This window comes from Chanos chanos, chromosome 15 (assembly GCF_902362185.1).
Source record: "Chanos chanos chromosome 15, fChaCha1.1, whole genome shotgun sequence".
In the NCBI taxonomy this organism is placed as follows: domain Eukaryota; kingdom Metazoa; phylum Chordata; class Actinopteri; order Gonorynchiformes; family Chanidae; genus Chanos; species Chanos chanos.
Genome location: NC_044509.1, coordinates 1432024 through 1449598, shown reverse-complemented (window position 1 = coordinate 1449598; position 17575 = coordinate 1432024). Strand labels below are relative to the sequence as shown.

The window sequence follows — 17575 nt, the reverse complement described above, 5'->3', positions numbered from 1 at the left end:
AGAACTCTGAAGGGTCCTCATTGAGGAGGTGAGTCTGTAAGAACTCTGAAGGATCCTCAGTGAGGAGGTGAGTCTGTAAGAACTCTGAAGGATCCTCAGTGAGGAGGTGAGTCTGTAAGAACTCTGAAGGGTCCTCATTGAGGAGGTGAGTCTGTAAGAACTCTGAAGGATCCTCAGTGAGGAGGTGAGTCTGTAAGAACTCTGAAGGATCCTCAGTGAGGAGGTGAGTCTGTAAGAACTCCTCAGTGAGGAGGTGAGTCTGTAAGAACTCTGAAGGATTCTCAGTGAGGAGGTGAGTCTGTAAGAACTCTGAAGGATCCTCAGTGAGGAGGTGAGTCTGTAAGAACTCCTCAGTGAGGAGGTGAGTCTGTAAGAGCTCTGAAGGATCCTCAGTGAGGAGGTGAGTCTGTAAGAACTCTGAAGGATCCTCATTGAGGAGGTGAGTCTGTAAGAACTCTGAAGGATCCTCAGTGAGGAGGTGAGTCTGTAAGAACTCTGAAGGATCCTCAGTGAGGAGGTGAGTCTGTAAGAACTCCTCAGTGAGGAGGTGAGTCTGTAAGAGCTCTGAAGGATCCTCAGTGAGGAGGTGAGTCTGTAAGAACTCTGAAGGATCCTCATTGAGGAGGTGAGTCTGTAAGAACTCTGAAGGATCCTCAGTGAGGAGGTGAGTCTGTAAGAACTCTGAAGGATTCTCAGTGAGGAGGTGAGTCTGTAAGAACTCTGAAGGATCCTCAGTGAGGAGGTGAGTCTGTAAGAACTCTGAAGGATCCTCAGTGAGGAGGTGAGTCTGTAAGAACTCTGAAGGATCCTCAGTGAGGAGGTGAGTCTGTAAGAACTCTGAAGGGTCCTCATTGAGGAGGTGAGTCTGTAAGAACTCTGAAGGATCCTCAGTGAGGAGGTGAGTCTGTAAGAACTCTGAAGGATCCTCAGTGAGGAGGTGAGTCTGTAAGAACTCCTCAGTGAGGAGGTGAGTCTGTAAGAACTCTGAAGGATCCTCAGTGAGGAGGTGAGTCTGTAAGAACTCTGAAGGATCCTCAGTGAGGAGGTGAGTCTGTAAGAACTCTGAAGGATCCTCAGTGAGGAGGTGAGTCTGTAAGAACTCTGAAGGATTCTCAGTGAGGAGGTGAGTCTGTAAGAACTCTGAAGGATCCTCAGTGAGGAGGTGAGTCTGTAAGAACTCTGAAGGATCCTCAGTGAGGAGGTGAGTCTGTAAGAACTCTGAAGGATCCTCAGTGAGGAGGTGAGTCTGTAAGAACTCCGAAGGATCCTCAGTGAGGAGGTGAGTCTGTAAGAACTCTGAAGGATCCTCAGTGAGGAGGTGAGTCTGTAAGAACTCTGAAGGATCCTCAGTGAGGAGGTGTGGACGGCCTCTCACAGTCACTGACCTTCTGTTCTGGGTAAAATTCCGTAAACGACAGAACAGTTTCACGGCCACATGATCACAACAAAATTAAGCAGCAATTCATTTATGAACACAGTTAAACAAATTAGCTTTAACTAAACTTTAGAAAAAGAAAAGGCGAAAAAAAAAAAAAAAATCAAAACTCATCGTTAAAACAAGACGTGATCAGTAAAATTATCTCAGTAAACTGACTAGCAAGCAAATGTGAAGATGAGTTTTGAAAATGTGATCACTGGTTTGGATTAAAACCCTAACACTGGTTTGGATTATAACCCTAACACTGGTTTGGATTATAACCCTAACACTGGTTTGGATTATAACCCTAACACTGGTTTGGATTATACCTTCCATGCGGCAACGACTGTTTCATAAAGCTTACGCTATGATAATGATATATGCAGCGCTGAACCAAAACTGAAAAGATTACGTTACTGAACAAACTCAAATCGTCGTGAAAATGGTTGGTGAAGCAGAGGACGCCGTGAGTGATGTGAAATGAAATCATTATCACAGACTGCAATAGCGTCTGCATTAGTTCTCAGATCAAAGGTGTAGCTACGGTCTTCTTATAAGGAAATTAAAAATGAATTTGGATTCATTGACATTTTTATTTTGTAAGATTGAAGGCATTACAAGAAAGTGGGGCAAAGACTTGTTCCGAAAATGTTCAGTAAATGTTTGATTTAGGGTTGTAAGGGCCATTTCTGTGACATCCTGGCCCACTGGGTCAACAGAATCAGGGGATAGGACAGGTGAACTAAATCCATAGCATAATTACACATAATTACTAGGCTGGATTAACACAAAATACCAGAAGCATCATGTCAACATGTTTCAGTGGAGGTTATACCGTTATGGAACAAATTCCCTGTCACACACAGCCTTAACAGTCGTAAATGTATGTTTCATCTGTTGTAGGATAAACAACATTCATTTTTGTCATCAGTCTGCAGAACTGTGTCCGGGATTTCTACAGGTCTGAGGTGATGACCCTAATCACAGACCAGTAACCCTAATCACAGACCTGTAACCCTAATCACAGACCTGATTTTTACAGGTCTGAGGTGATAACCCTAATCACAGACCTGAGAGGAGAGGCTGAGGAGTGACACTTACAAAAGGTCACAGGAAAGGTCACGTTTCACAGAGCGGAAAGGAACCTGGATTATTCCTGCAGTGAGTCACACAGTCTGTGACCCCACAAGTCCTCTCTCCAAGCTCCCTCACACACACACACACTCACACACTACACACACACACACACCCACCCCCACACTCACACACTACACACACACACACACACTCACACACTACACACACACACACACACACACACTACACACACATACACGCGCGCACACACACACGCACGCACAAATACACATACACACACATGCACACACACACACTCACACACACAAATACAAATACGGAGACACACACACACGCACACTCACACACACACACACACACACACACACACACACACAAACATGCATCCACGCATGCACACACCCACACGCACTATTTGTGTTCTTACCCACAGCTAATTGCTAATGTTCCTGTGAGAAACTTGTGTAACCTAACCTAACCCCTCAAACACTGAGGAGACAGCCTAGTGGGACAAGTTGCTCTGGATGAGAACTCCGACTAAACGCAGAAATGTAAATGTCAAAACTGAGTCAGAATCAGTGGCCAAGGTCACTGTGCCCTTTTTTTGGTCCTCCTGCAGAGACCAAAATGTACTTAAGGCAAACACTGAGAACGAAACTCCCTCGCCCCCAAAACTAACCTAACGACTTCATTTCACTGTGTTTTTTTTAAACCTCACAGTAAGTATCTCCAACCCACCCACATGCACGCACGCGCGCGCACACACACATGCACACACACACACACACGCACACACATGCGCGCACACACACACACACACACACACACACACACACACACACACACACACACACACTTCTCCAGTGGTAAATCAAACATTCCCAGCTGCATCACTGTGTTTATAAATGGACAGTAGGGGTCAGATGTGTGAGAGGTGGAGAAGGTGGTGTTGGTGAATCATGCGGAGTCTGCCTGACTATGGCAGTGTAAACATCATGACCTGAGACTTCAGAAACCCCACAGGGCTAGTGATGGAGCTCCTTTAATCCTGAAGGTTAAGGTGCTTGTTAATGGCACAGTGCTGGAGATTTAAGCCCCTCTTTTACTGATCACTATTACACAAACATGTGAGATATCTCTCTCTCTCTCTCATCAGTGGGCAGTGGTGTACTTTAGGTCTCGGCCACTGCACACAGATACACATACATGTTATGGTTTGGGGTTTGAGGTCAGTGGATGATATCACGTGAACTGCTGACCTCCGTTTGTGGTTGATGAAGGGGTTGATACTGGGATCAATGTGTGAGTGTGTGTGTGTGTGTGTGTGTGCGCGTAAAGGACTAAAGATGAGCAAGAAGTGAAATACTAAAGGTCATTCTTTCCTAACACACACACACACGGAGCAGTGAGCAGAGAGACTGTAATGTGCTGTGATGGGAATGTGCCTGTAGGATGAGCAGATGAGGCATCACAGGCCTCAGGGGTGGAGAGAGGCAGTCTCAACACTTCACAGCCAAAGTGCTAACCAATACACATCTGTCAGAAAGCCAAGAGCAGGGCTACACTCTATCACTCAGCCATCCACCCACCCACCCACACACACACACACACACTAAATCCTATACTCTCTCTCTCACACACACACACACACACACACACACACACACACACTAAATCCCATACTCTCTCTCTATCTCTCTCTCTCTCACACACACACACACACTAAATCCCATACACTCTCTCTCTCTCACACACACACACACTAAATCTCATACTCTCTCTCTCTCACACACACCCACACACTAAATCCCATACTCTCTCTCTCTCTCTCTCTCTCTCACACACACTAAATCTCTCTCTCTCTCTCACACACACACACACATACACACACACGCACACACACACTAACTGCCAGACTCTCTCTCTCTGGCCCTGTTAACACCTTGCATTAAGATCCGATTTTGGTGATCCGATCACAAATGGATGGCATTAAGTACGTCCGTTTACACCTGGCTTTAGAATCCGTGTCTTTAATGACCACTTCAGATCGGATCTCACTTCCTCGCTCTATACACAAATAAACACGTAAATCATTTCCAAAATGTTACACCTTTCACCGAATTTCACTTTCTTTTTTTATTAGAAATAGTGCTTACAACATGTGAGATGTCAGTCAAATTTGGTGATCATTGATCGCTGTTTTGGGACATTAAGCCACGTTAAGCTTTTTCACGTTAAACGTTGTTGTTTTGAATCGGCGGGAGGCATCAATGCACTTTCCGTTCCTAGTCTGTCGGAAATTAGAAGTAGAAGAAGAAATCAAAACTATATCCATTTTGCCTGTCGTTGTTATTGCCTGTTGTCGCAATTTAATATGATGCTACAGGCTACATACGCGAGTGAGTTCGTACTTCCGCGTAAGCAGAGGACATCAATTGAGTAGGCGGTCGTTCAATGTGGTCAAGTTCGCATTCGCGTTTACACTGCTATAAGAATGTGGTCATATGTGGTCTAGACCACCTCCGGATGTGGTCTGAGTGATCGGATCTCGATGCGACCTCAATGGATGCGTTTACACCTGTACTTTTGAGCTGTCCATTTGTGATCGGGTCACCAAAATTGGATCTTAATGCAAGGTGTAAACAGGGCCTCTCTCTCTCTCTCTCTCTCACACACACACACACACACACACACGCTAAATAACATGGTTTTGCACACAGTTCTGAATCACATGAGAACAGCTGCTTTGTGCAGGACTGCAGGTGAATTTCTGCCCCCATCATTTACTGTCTTTCAGATCACTCATTGGTAGATATGAACCAAATGCCTGTTCAGCCCCTTAAGTGACATCAGTCTGATCAGTGCATGAAACTTATAGTGTAACTTTGTTCTCTAAAAAAACAAGTACTGACTGAGACCGGAACATAAAACACACATGAAATTGCTCTGAGAGCCAGCCTTCTCTGTGGTACACAAAAGAGGCAAGGCCAGTACTGATTGAAAGCTAAAATCTCTCTCTCTCTCTCAAAATCAATACTGCAGTGGAGCTGCTAAAACGTGTGGTTAATGGGGGCTGGAGACACTCAAACTTCACTACATGTTTTTAAAGCCTTATTTCGATCGATAGTAGTGCATCAGGACTGAATCATCTTCTCTCACTGGGATGAAAACTGCACTGTCATGTGTGCGTCCATTTTACACTAAGCCGCCTACCCTGCCCTACTGTAATGTTGTACCCGCCTGTACCGTAGGTGGCGATATTGGGCTCCGTTGGATAAGTTGTTTTTACACAGCCACAGATTGGAGATATATTGTCAAACAAGATGGCGGCTTACATGACCGCAAACCGTCCCGAATATTTATCTTATAACAATGATCTGGTACCAGACTGGGAAAGTCAGGAAGTCAGCACGGGGGTGAGAATGAGACAAACTTTTCTCACACTTAACTGTCAGTTGCTTGAATAATTCACTTTACCTTCGCTGTGTATGTGTTGCTGTATTTATGCTGTGATATTGCACAATTAGCTGGCGTAGCTACATAACAAAAACAAGCGCATTCACATCTATATTATTTAAGGTTTCTGAACTTAGCACTCATGTCCTCGGCTTTCACATACCTTTTATGAATGGTAAGAATGAGTTGTCTTTCAAAAACTACACTGTTATTTTAGACCACGATCATGGCAGTGGAGTTTGACGGAGGCGTGGTAATTGGAGCTGACTCCCGAACAACAACAGGGTATGTAGTACTAACAGGTGTGTCTGAGTTTTGTCACGTGTGTTTAAATGGCAGATATACACATTCTATGTTTGTAAGACTAGCTAACTAGGTTAAAGAAATTCTTTCTTTTTTTTTCCTCGAGAAAATGACGTTCTGTGTCTTTTCATATGAATACACCTAATTATGTATATGATCAGAAGGGCTGTCTGATGCAGTTAAACTAGACGTTCACCCTTTAGAGACCAAATGTATTCATCTGACCTGTGTTACAGTACCAAGGTGATTCCTTCAGCTGAAATCTATGGGTGGGCCAGACTCTTCTTTATACGAGGAATAAATTAATTTTGCACATTAATTGAAGTCTTCCTTTCACTGTAGGGCGTATATAGCTAACCGGGTGACAGACAAGCTAACTCCAATTCATGACAGCATCTTCTGCTGTCGCTCCGGCTCGGCGGCGGACACTCAGGCCATAGCGGATGCTGTTACGTACCAGCTGGGCTTCCACAGGTACATCCACCTGTTGGTATTTTACATGCAGACAGGGACCTGGTGTAGACTGCAGAATCATGAAACGTCACATGACGTCTGTTTGTGCACGGTGCAACACATTCACATTTATCTGTTTAACAGGCGCTTTGATCCAAAGCACTTCCAATACAGGCAAAGTACAAAACCAAGCCACTGAGGAACAGATTGTTGCACAGGTGCCACTGCTAAGTTCATTATCAGTGTCTAGATACACACACAGGGAAGTTAAAGGAAAATGATGGAGTGAACCACGAGTGCTACAAGCTGTCATGTGCTGTGTGTCACAATTAAGCGCTTGATAAATCTACTTGGTAAAATGAGTCAGTGCTCACAGGTCAGTATAAACATACGTTTATGGGGAAAATTAAGGAAGTGCAGGTCATATCGTGGAGTGATAAGAAGTGAATTAGAGGATAGAGTCGAAAGGGGGCGAGTATAGAAGGGTGATTTAGTCAGTGGCTTGTGTACGTTAATGGTTTCGCAATAAGTTGTCTTGTATTATAAAGACGTGTTTAACAACAGGAGAATGGAGGAAACGTTAAGGGCTGAGTGTGTTATTTTTATGTCTAATAAAAAAAAAGCTAGTTTACACTGTACTGATGTACCTGTGGGGAGGAGGTCATGAATTTTCGTTGTGAAGCCCCTGTCAAAACACCTTATAGTTCTTTAACCAACAATGGATTTACTGAGTATGGGAGAAGCATGTGGCACATGACAGAAGAACTGAAAGATGTCCCATAAAGAAAAAGTGCTGTCTGCCTTGGAAAAGGGCAATGCTTGCATGATAGTAAAAGAACCCAAGTTACCATGGCGATGGTGAAAAACACAGCACAATAAAGGCCTTAGTTTCCCTGTTCTATTTACTTTATTAATATAATTATTTTTTTAATTGTTAAACAAAAATCATAACATCTTTGTGTATCCCCTCTGTGAGTGAACAGGATGTACTTTGAGCCGATTTGTTGGAGGCAGGACCTGAATTTGAGAACAGAAGTCTGATCTGTTTGGATTCTGTTTCAGCCTAATTGGGCTGGCTACGGGGTCTCAGAGTCATGCAGTGAATCCAGAGAAAGCAAATGAGAGTTTTCCTGTTGTTTCGGTGGTTTCTCACTCAGGGGTAGATTAAATCGCTTCCACGACCATTTGAACTCTGAGGTCTTACATGGTGCGGCAGTGAGAGCATCGACGCTTTTTGGCACGTGAAGGTCAGGTGACCCACGCTTCCGTCTCTTGGCTCTCACAGACCGGCCGGACGGAGGCCTGGAGGGTCTTAATGGAACCAGTAATCTTGTTGGGATGAAAATGGACGCTTTTGATTTTTTGCTTAGCTCCTCGCCTGAGGCCTTGGCCCTGTGTTCAGATGGCAGGCATTCAGGTTGTGCTGTGGTCTCCACAGGTTCAAGGGAAAGTCCAAAGTTCTTACTGAGCAGGTCTCTGGACTCTGGGTGGACGGTGCCTGCTTGATGAAGATTAAGGTTGGTTTGATTAGGATTGGTGATCCTCTCAGTGGCAGTCGGAGCTTCGTGAAGACTGTTTGTCTTGGCTGTTGGTCTCAAGCCCTCTGTGGGGGTGTTCACAGCCTCGACTAAAACCTGGCTTGTCTTCAGAGAGACTGCCCTGCTACTGTTGGTTTCTAATGAAGCGCTGGTAGAATGTACTGCATTGTCAGGTGAAGGTACCCTCTTGGTCCTGCACACTGCAGCTTGTAGCTGTGGCTTTGAAGGAAACGAAAGAATCTTAGACAGTGACAGTTTGGCTTTTTTCAGCGAAATACTGCCTGACAGCCGGAAGGCTCCGTTTGATTTCAGATGTTTCACATTTCTCTGGAAAGTTTTAGCCTCCAAACTCATAGCCTCTGTCTCTGCTGACACAAGAGACTGTTCCGCAGCGTGTCCCAGTGCCTTGGTTTTCTCAGGTGAATTAATGAGTGTGGCCCCATTTCTTGAGGAAGGAACCAAAGCCCCGGAGTCTCGGACCATGGGGCCTGTAAGTCCAGCCTCAGACGGATCAAAGACAATGCCGGTGCCACCAGAATCAGCTGGGACGTCCATACTGTCCCGCCCGATTGTGGAATCTTTTCGGAGAGATTGGATGGAGCTGCTGACAGGCTCCTCAGTATTTACCAGTGCACTGATAACATCCTCCGTCGCCTCCAGAGCCCGAGGTCTTTCTTCCTCTGTTTCGTCCACACAGGAACAGGCAGCAGCCACTGAAGCGTCTCTGCTATCCCTCTTTTGTTTCAGAGAGGAAACTTCAGCGTTCTGACACAGGGTGTTTGTAGGTGGCGTCAGAATGGCTGTGGATCCAGAAATGTGACTGCTGCTCCTCACGGGTTGCAGGACAGGGTTAGATGTTCCTTTAAGGCCCCCGTCGAAAACTGATTCCACGTCTCCAAAAGTCCGATCACAGATGTTCTCGATGAGATCACCGGAAACATCAGCAGCTGTGATACTGCCATTCGTTAAAGGAGCCTGTGCGCTCTCAAACACGTTCCCTATAGTCGCCAGGGTAGTCTGGCTTCTCTTTACAGAGGTTTCAGGATGTGTGCACAGTTTTGTGATTATCTGAGCACTGACATCTGGTAAGGCACTAGTGACCCACATCATCTCAGACCTGTCCAGCTCTGCTTTGGTATTCCCTGCCTGTTTCTCTGATTGGTCAGAGTGGATACCGGCCTTCCCTGCCTCGCCCTCTGATTGGTCAGAGTGCATGTGTTCCTTCCCTGCCTCGCCCTCCGATTGGTCAGAGTGCATGTTTTCCTTCCCTGACTGGCTCTCTGATTGGTCAGTATGGATACTGGCCTTCACCGAATCATGGTGTTCCCCTCCTAGTCTGTCTCCAGGTTCTGTATCAGTTATGAGGGGACTGATCCTTTGGGAGATGCGTTGCAACATGCACTGTGCCATTTGTTCACTGAGCAGTTGGTGACCACTGTGTTCCTGAGATCCTCGGTTTGATTTGTGGAGATCTGTTCCATTCTGAATGAACTCCATGAACAGCTGCTGGAACGCTGCGGTGGCTGCAGAATCTAGAACACCCGGAATAACCGGCAACTGGAGTCTGCCGTCTGACTGGGTGTGTGTGCAGGTCTGTGGTTCTTCTGCTGTAGTTGGCTTTGTGAAAGCGCTGGTTAGACCTGTCTCCTCACAGCGTCTCAGTGCGTCAGTAATCTTAACCTCACTGTCTCTGTACAACTCTTTGACACTGGCGACACGGGCTCCTTCCTGGGCAGCTGTCTTGCTAAGAGCACCGAGCCCCTTAACCTTTCCAGACCGCATTGCGTCTGAAGATCTCGGGTTACCCTGCGTAGAGGGAGCAGCACCAATGCCTGGCATCTGTCTGCCTTTGGAGAAAGTCTATGGTAAAAGTAACGATGAAAAATATGTTAAAATGGGCCACATGTCTAATTGATTTTTGGCCAGTTTTTATTTTGTGTTTTTATTACTGTGGGGAGTTGCGAGTAGAGACTGTGAATTTGAACCCTTACAAACAGACAGGAAAAACAGTTTCCACATGGCGATGCCCATACCTGATCTTTAGTGCTAGTTTTTGTCTCAGCAGGCTTGGCTTTCTGTGGCAGAGGAGCTAGACGATACTGAGAGACTCTTCTAGACATCACCGGGCGTTGCTGTACAGATTCTTCAAAGAGACACATTTGATATACTGTCTCAGTCCCAGTCTGTCTTTAAAACCATAAACGTCTGATGAACTTATGATGGATCCTACCATCAGTCCTTACCTTGGGTTATTCTGTCCGAAAACATTCTGTGTTTTCTCAAATTTTCCGCGTCCTGCCACTGACCCATTGTGTCTTGGACCTTCTTCTGCTGGGCGGCATATTTCTCCAGTAAGGCTCTTCTCTGTGGGGCACAGAATCTCCCATTGTAGGTTCCATGTGTTAAAGGGCATTTTTTTGGGTTCATGTGTTAAAGGGCAATCTTATGTCCCGTGCCATAAGATTGTCTGTGAAGGTTGAATGTATGACTGTACTATGTGTCTGTGAAGGTTGACAGTGACAGTGTGTGACTGAAGGCTGACTGTATGATTGGTTGACAGTGACAGTGTGTGACTGAAGGTTGACTGTATGACTGGTTGACAGTGACTGTACCATGTGACTGAAGGCTGACTGTATGACTGGTTGACAGTGACTGTACCATGTGACTGAAGGCTGACTGTATGAGTGGTTGACAGTGACTGTACCATGTGACTGAAGGCTGACTGTATGACTGGTTGACAGTGACTGTACCTTATCATCCATTCGGGCCTGGAATTCCCTCAGGTTTTTCTCTCTGTTCATCTCCCGTTTCACTTCTCGCTCTACTTGTTTTATCCAGTAGCCCTGTCTGGAGATCCAGTCCTGATACTGGATGTGGAAACAATTCAGCATTTGTGGAGTCAGTTTCCAAAATATGTAGAGAGAGAGAGAGAGAGAGAGAGAGAGAGAGACTGTGTGAAAGTCTCTGAATGAAACATTACTCAACACACTGTCTAAATACCAGCTCTGTTTTCTTTAAGTTTGTATTTAAGCACAGTTGGGGCAGAAGGGACCATAATGTCACTTTGTGGATGTGGTCTGACATGGGTCACATGCTCTGCCTAAGGACAGAGCTGTAGTGGTCAGAGGAAGGAGAGGAACATGAGAAACTCTCACCCTCTGGTACCAGGTAAGAATCCCTCACCTTTCACCTGAGGTTCAAACCAACAGCCCTGTGGAGGTTTGGAGCCTTATCCAACTGAGTCAGTTCCACCTTAATAATCCTACCAACATTCCTCCATAGAGCTTCTCTCTGTGACACCCTTCCCAATATTACTGGCACTGCAGAGGATATTCCCCTTACCTTCTGGATGTCCTCCTGCCTGTTCCTCTTGTACCATTCAACCTTTTCTGCTCTACGCGGCTCTCTTTAAAACAAACACACAAAAAAAAACCTTACAAAACCATAATTATACTAGAGCTCTGTATGTCTCTCTTTACCAACACAGATCTTTCAGAGTACAGCCTGTTTCCATGCAGTCTGAACGGATCATTCTGCCAGTAAATACAGAGACGCATTACATAGGATTTCAACAGCTTGATTTGTAGAAGGTTGCTAGGGATCGTCATGCATTTGTGTTCTATTTTTAAGGTATAGTTATTTGAGAGATTCTAGAACTCTAGTTCTAGAATGATCAAAGCAGCTAAAAAAAATCAGTGACCATAGCAACGAAAAATCAATTTCTTGCCTTTTTTTTATGACAGTTTACCTTTCTACAGGTAAAGTGACAGATTCTCCTTAATGCTAATATAACACACGACAAATTGGACGTCAGATGGACGTTAGCTTTTGGCGTAAGCCCCTGCCGGTCAGTGATGGATTAGTGGATGAGGTCGCCCCTGTCCTAGCAGAGACCAAGATGAAAGCTGTCTCTCTCTCCTTAACAGGTTTTACCTGGGTCCACGGTGTTGTGTTGGTCTGATTTTAACAGGTTTTACCTGGGTCCATGATGTCGTGTCTTTCTGAACTCTTGTGCTGTCTCTCTCAGCAGACTTAGAATCAGGTCGGAGACACTGACGCTCTTCTCAATGACTCCTTCCTCTTTGAGCTTTAATAATTTCTTCACCAGTTCCCTCTGGAACGGAGAATGAGTATCAGACCGAGCATGGCATAGGATGTTTAACACAACATATATTCCTTTTCCTATTATTTTCTTTTAAAAAAAGAAACCCCCATTAACAACAGGAAAAGGGGGGAGGGTATAAGAACATAAAACATCATTTTTAAAAAGAGATGAACACCTTTATAAATCTTTTCCTCAAGATAAACAGTCAAGCGTCAGTGAGTGACAAACGGTCATTGGATCGTTACCTGTTGTTTGGAGCATTCCTGGTAACAGTCATTCTCAATAGTCGTCAGGTACTGCCGATGTCTGTTATACTCTCTCAGGGAGCAAATGACCTTGAAAAACAATCATAACTTTCTAAACCAACATAATACAACATGTCCACGTATGCGATTTCTGAAAACACCTACGTGGAGTTCGTTGGCTAATCTCTGACGCGGTTTATTCACACACATCTCTTGTGTTCTTTAATAAGGATTCATAAACATCTCATATCATACCACTGAGCAGTGGTAGACTGTTTATATGTGTATACAGACAGAGCCTTTGTATGAAGACACGACACTGGACGGAATTGGTGGGTTGGACTGTGGTACTCCTGGTCAGGGTGCTACAGGGTCTGTAATGTTATTTATTTTGATTTTGCCGTTGTGATGTTGAAGTTTAAAAAGGGAAAACAAAATTAAAATAAGAAAGGAACTTGAGGAAATCAGAGAGTATGTGGCCTGAATAATAAGCCTACGTTAGAATGTAAGCCTGTTGACTGACCTGCTCCTCACAAAACCAGAGAAATGTCTACCCGACTGACCGTGTGAGACTAAACAGCGATGTGCAGGAGAAAACTTACTTTATTGTCCTGCGTAATTAGATTTCTCTGCAGCAGCATGTCACGCCTGTGCTCCTGATGGTAGAACTGACGGAGGTTTGGGTCATGGAGGCTGTTATAACTCGGTTTCATCAGAAAGCAGTTGGGATCACTCAGGTTGAAACTGCAGCTGTCCTGATATAACTGATAAAGAAAAAAAAAGGCGCACTGAAATTCTGATAATATGATAAGTGCCCAGTGAAATGATCAACACATCACTATTAATACTCATGTCGTGGCACGACTCTTAAAAGAATCAACTCACCTTTTCACCCAAGTTTCCCCTGGAGAGAGTCAGTGAGACTCCACGCAGCGCTGGAAGCTTGGACCCAGAGGTTGTCCTCCTCTCAGGCATAGTGGTCCAGGGACAGTTTTCCTGAAACATGCCCATGGAGTGTTCAGATACAGAGCGTGAAACACCAGTGTGCACTTGGTTAACAGACAGAAGATGGCAGAGGAGGAGAGATGAGCAGAACAGACCGGCTAATGGCAGAGTTGGCCAGAGCATCAGAGAAAGGGACAAGCCAGTGTAGACATCAGAGAGTGGGTAGGGAGAAACTGTGGGCTGTATTTTACATACGGAGCAAATACAAATATCTGTCTCTCTCCCTCTCTCTCTCTCTACATATATACACATATATATGGACAGAGTTTTAAAGATTATGTGTTATTTATATATATGTGTGTGTACATATATTTAAAGAGAATTTGTTTGTCTCTCTGTCTTGCCGACTGTAGACATGTAAAAAGGAAAGTACTGGTACCGTTTTTCTGTTCGTGGTGCCGTTGTCCATGGCGCATCCTCGTTACAGAAGGCCTCTGTCCCGAGACGCATGTCGTTGGAAGCCCCGGAGTGTTTGTGCCTTAATGGCATCACCGACTATGACGCTCAAACCGTTCCTTTTTTTAGTCGTCTCTCGAATACGAAAATAATCCTGATTAGACTCTAAAGTGCTACAACCCAGAAGCGTCCTATGAGTGTTTAGTTATTTGTGTTCAAAATTCAACACCTACAATTCGAAACCATGGTACACAAATAGCGCTATCAAATCACGACCACTTTGAACAGGCGCTGAGTCTGCAGCATAATGTAAAATAGCATAAACAGAGGGTAATCAGATTTATGAAGTGTTCATATTGGTTTACGATATGATGACACGAAACAGGTACACGAATTATAAATTTGCAAAAATATAAATGATCTAAACGGCAAGTTCAGATTGAAAAAAAAAACAGTTAAATTAATTTTGCCAAACAGAACCCCTTGTCTCGTAATTAAAACAGCGTAGACCGTTTCAATGAGCAAAACACGAGTTCCTCCAAGAAAACAAAAACATAACTGTTACGCAAGTCAATTAGCATGCTAGGTAATAGCATTATAGCAAGATCTAATGTGGATCCTAAAAGTTCCTCAAAGTAGTGATGTCTGTCGCGAAGGAGTCGGTTGTATGAGCCGGCTGCTTTACGTGAACGATGGGTGCCTGCTCCCGTCTGAGAGCTGATTTCTCTTTTTCTTTCTTTATTTTTTTTGTTAAGTAATACAAGACAGAATAATAGGATGGTCTTTTCGCCACACTGCTCGGCCATGGGCACTCGATGTACAGACTGAATGTTGTGCTGATGCGCGTGCCGTGCGACACAATGGTGTGTGTTTTGGATAGTTTATTATTTATTTTAGTGTTTATTTGATACGGACATCAGAGCAGCATTAGAACTGTAACATACATTTATGCATAAGGAGCAGATGCACTGTCTTTAGTGTTTGTAGCGAAACGCTAATTTACAACGTTCACTATACATAAAACCTTCAATACACATCTGTAGTGTTTGATGTTTTTATGTTAATATTTTTATACCAAACATGATGTAAAATAATGGTATTCTGGAAATTACAAGGTTAAGTATAATTACATTGAATAATTTAAGTGATATACATGCACACATACCAATCATAGGTCAAAAATATGCTAAATTTGCCTGAATTATAAAAGCCAGAAGTGGTACTGAATGAAGAACCGCTCCGGAGCCGAAAGAGACGGTTCTTATTGCTGAGCCAAATGATCCGGCTCGCTGAAAAGAGCCGGAATTCCCATCGCTAAGATAACACGATGAGATAACACTTTATTGATCCCCAGGTCAAAGTTGTTGGACCACTGATGTAGAAACGGCTAAATTTCTTTGTTGTGAAACTAGTAAACCTATAATGTCGGCTGAAATGTCAGACTACAACTGTTACAGGTGAATATGTGTGATAGCTAAGTGTCGCTTCTACTGTAGCCAAATATGAGAAGTACAGGTGCACCAACTCACTAATGAAATTAATGAGAGCTATTCATTATTTTTGACTGTTCACTTCATCTGGAGTAAGAGCCTACAACTGGTTATTCACTTAAAAAAAAAAAAAAAAAGAAGAAAAAAACCCTGCTGTTTTATGGCTCTAGATCGGTTGAGAAAGGTTGCGCCTTTGTTTAACCTCACATCGCAGGTGTTCAGTGAGCGAGTTTGTCACTAAATAAACTTGTCTATATTTGTTTGAAACGGTCAGTATTCACACTCACTCCTGCCACCTCTGTCTTCCCTCTGCAGTATTGAGCTGGATGAGCCCCCATTGGTTCTGACGGCCGCCAATCTGTTTAAGCAGCTGTGCTATAGGTACAGAGAGGAGCTGATGGCTGGGATCTTAATAGCAGGGTGGGACAAAAGGAGGGGCGGACAGGTGAGTTTTCCCCACACACTCAAATTTTTTTTTTTTTGTCTTTTTAGCTCTCTTCCAATACATGTTAAGTCTCTTCCAATACATGTTAAATGTTCTGAGATGTATGTATTGTTGGGACATTGCATGTTAGATTTGAATACTGTATATCTGTATACTGAATTTTGATGTTGAATGTTCAAGGGGTGATGTGTTATCTGAAAATATACATAAAGTTAATACTAACCCTCTCCAGGCTGATAGAAGCTGAGTAATGTCAGTAGACACGTGTGTGTTTGACCTCACACATCAGTCAGTGTGGCACTGATCTATGTGGCCATGTACTGTGCTCCTGTGTGCCCCTGACCACCCCTCTCTCTCTCTCTCTCTCTCTCTCTCTCTCTCTCAATTTATACCTCCCCCGCTCTCTCTTTCATCTCTCTCTCTCTTTCCCCCTTCTTTAATACCCCTCCCAGTCTCTTTTTCGTAACTTTCTGTCTCTGTCTCTGTGAGGTGTACACTGTGCCCATGGGAGGGATGTTGGTGAGACAGCCAGTGTCTGTTGGGGGGTCAGGCAGCTCCTATATCTATGGCTTTATGGACTCTAACTACAAGCCAGGCATGACCAAAGACGAGTGTCTGCGCTTCGTCACTAAGGGTAAGTGGACTAACCCGCGTGGGGCCTCTGGTAGGGTTGTCCCAGCGCTGGTAGAATGTTGTGGTCGGGTTAGTGCACATGCTGCATGTGTGTGGTAATGAAATGAAATATCTGACTGACTAAATACATGGTCTTCTCTCCCATAGCTTTGACGCTGGCGATGGAACGTGACGGGTCATCAGGGGGCGTGGCCAGACTGGCCGCCATTACAGAGGCGGGTCTTGAGAGGAGTGTGGTTCTGGGAAATAAGCTGCCCAAATTTTCCAGTGCTTAGACTGGAATGGACAGCGTCCCATCAGGGCGTCTGGACTGGATGACAGACCCGCTCTGTTAGCCAAGCCGCTCTGTCTGTTACTCATCGTTAATGCCGTCAGGCAGACACCTGTCGTATGTAACAGTTACTCTTCAGGTTTTTTTGGAAAGTATTTTAATGTTTATTAAACTTGTGGGTTCTCAAAGCGTTGTGACGTTTTGTTATCTTTTGACGCTGGGATTATGATCTGTGCTCGAAGGGAAGGAGGAAAATCAGAACAAAATTATATATTTCAAATCACTGTAAAACAACAACAACAAAAAGACCCTGAATCAGTCGCTCGGTTGGTGCCATTTTTTTAATTGTCAGGCTTTACATCATAAAATAAGCATATGAGTGAGACCCTCAAACTCTAAAAAAATAAAAACAACCAAAAAAAAAAAAAAAGAGGTATCATGAGGAAAGACTCAGCAAAAGGAGGTAAATACAGATTATAATCTGAGTCGCAGAATCTGATTTCAAACATCGTTTTCCTCGGTTGTGTAAAACAGGTTTCAGCCCTGACAAAACACGCTGTATAAATGGATTTGTCTCCTGGACAATGATGCCAATGTTCAAGTCTGACCATCTACAGCCAGTCAAATGAGTAATAAAATATTTAAACAAACTGGTAAAAAAAAGCATGATGAGCTGGCAGACAGGGAGAGAGAGAACAGGAGTATGTGCACTGAGAAAGG

At 44.2% G+C, this 17575-nt stretch overlaps 1 protein-coding gene across 1 annotated transcript; it reads left to right on the top strand.

Annotated features, from left to right (window-relative positions):
• The first annotated feature begins 5838 nt into the window (after nucleotides 1-5838).
• On the top strand, nucleotides 5839-17016 carry LOC115828392 (proteasome subunit beta type-6-like). Its single transcript, XM_030792360.1, has 6 exons — nucleotides 5839-5931; nucleotides 6189-6256; nucleotides 6617-6748; nucleotides 15822-15951; nucleotides 16441-16585; nucleotides 16732-17016. The coding sequence occupies exons 1-6, from the start codon at nucleotides 5839-5841 to the stop codon at nucleotides 16857-16859; spliced, it is 696 nt and encodes a 231-aa protein (XP_030648220.1). The 3' UTR covers nucleotides 16860-17016.
• The last annotated feature ends 559 nt before the right edge of the window (nucleotides 17017-17575 follow it).

Coding starts and splice junctions, on each gene's coding strand:
- LOC115828392 (XM_030792360.1), top strand. CDS start 5,839: ATGGCGGCTTACATGACCGCAAACCGTCCCGAATATTTATCTTATAAC. Junction 5,932..6,188: donor GTCAGGAAGTCAGCACGGGG/GTGAGAATGAGA, acceptor CTGTTATTTTAG/ACCACGATCATGGCAGTGGA. Junction 15,952..16,440: donor ACAAAAGGAGGGGCGGACAG/GTGAGTTTTCCC, acceptor TGTCTCTGTGAG/GTGTACACTGTGCCCATGGG.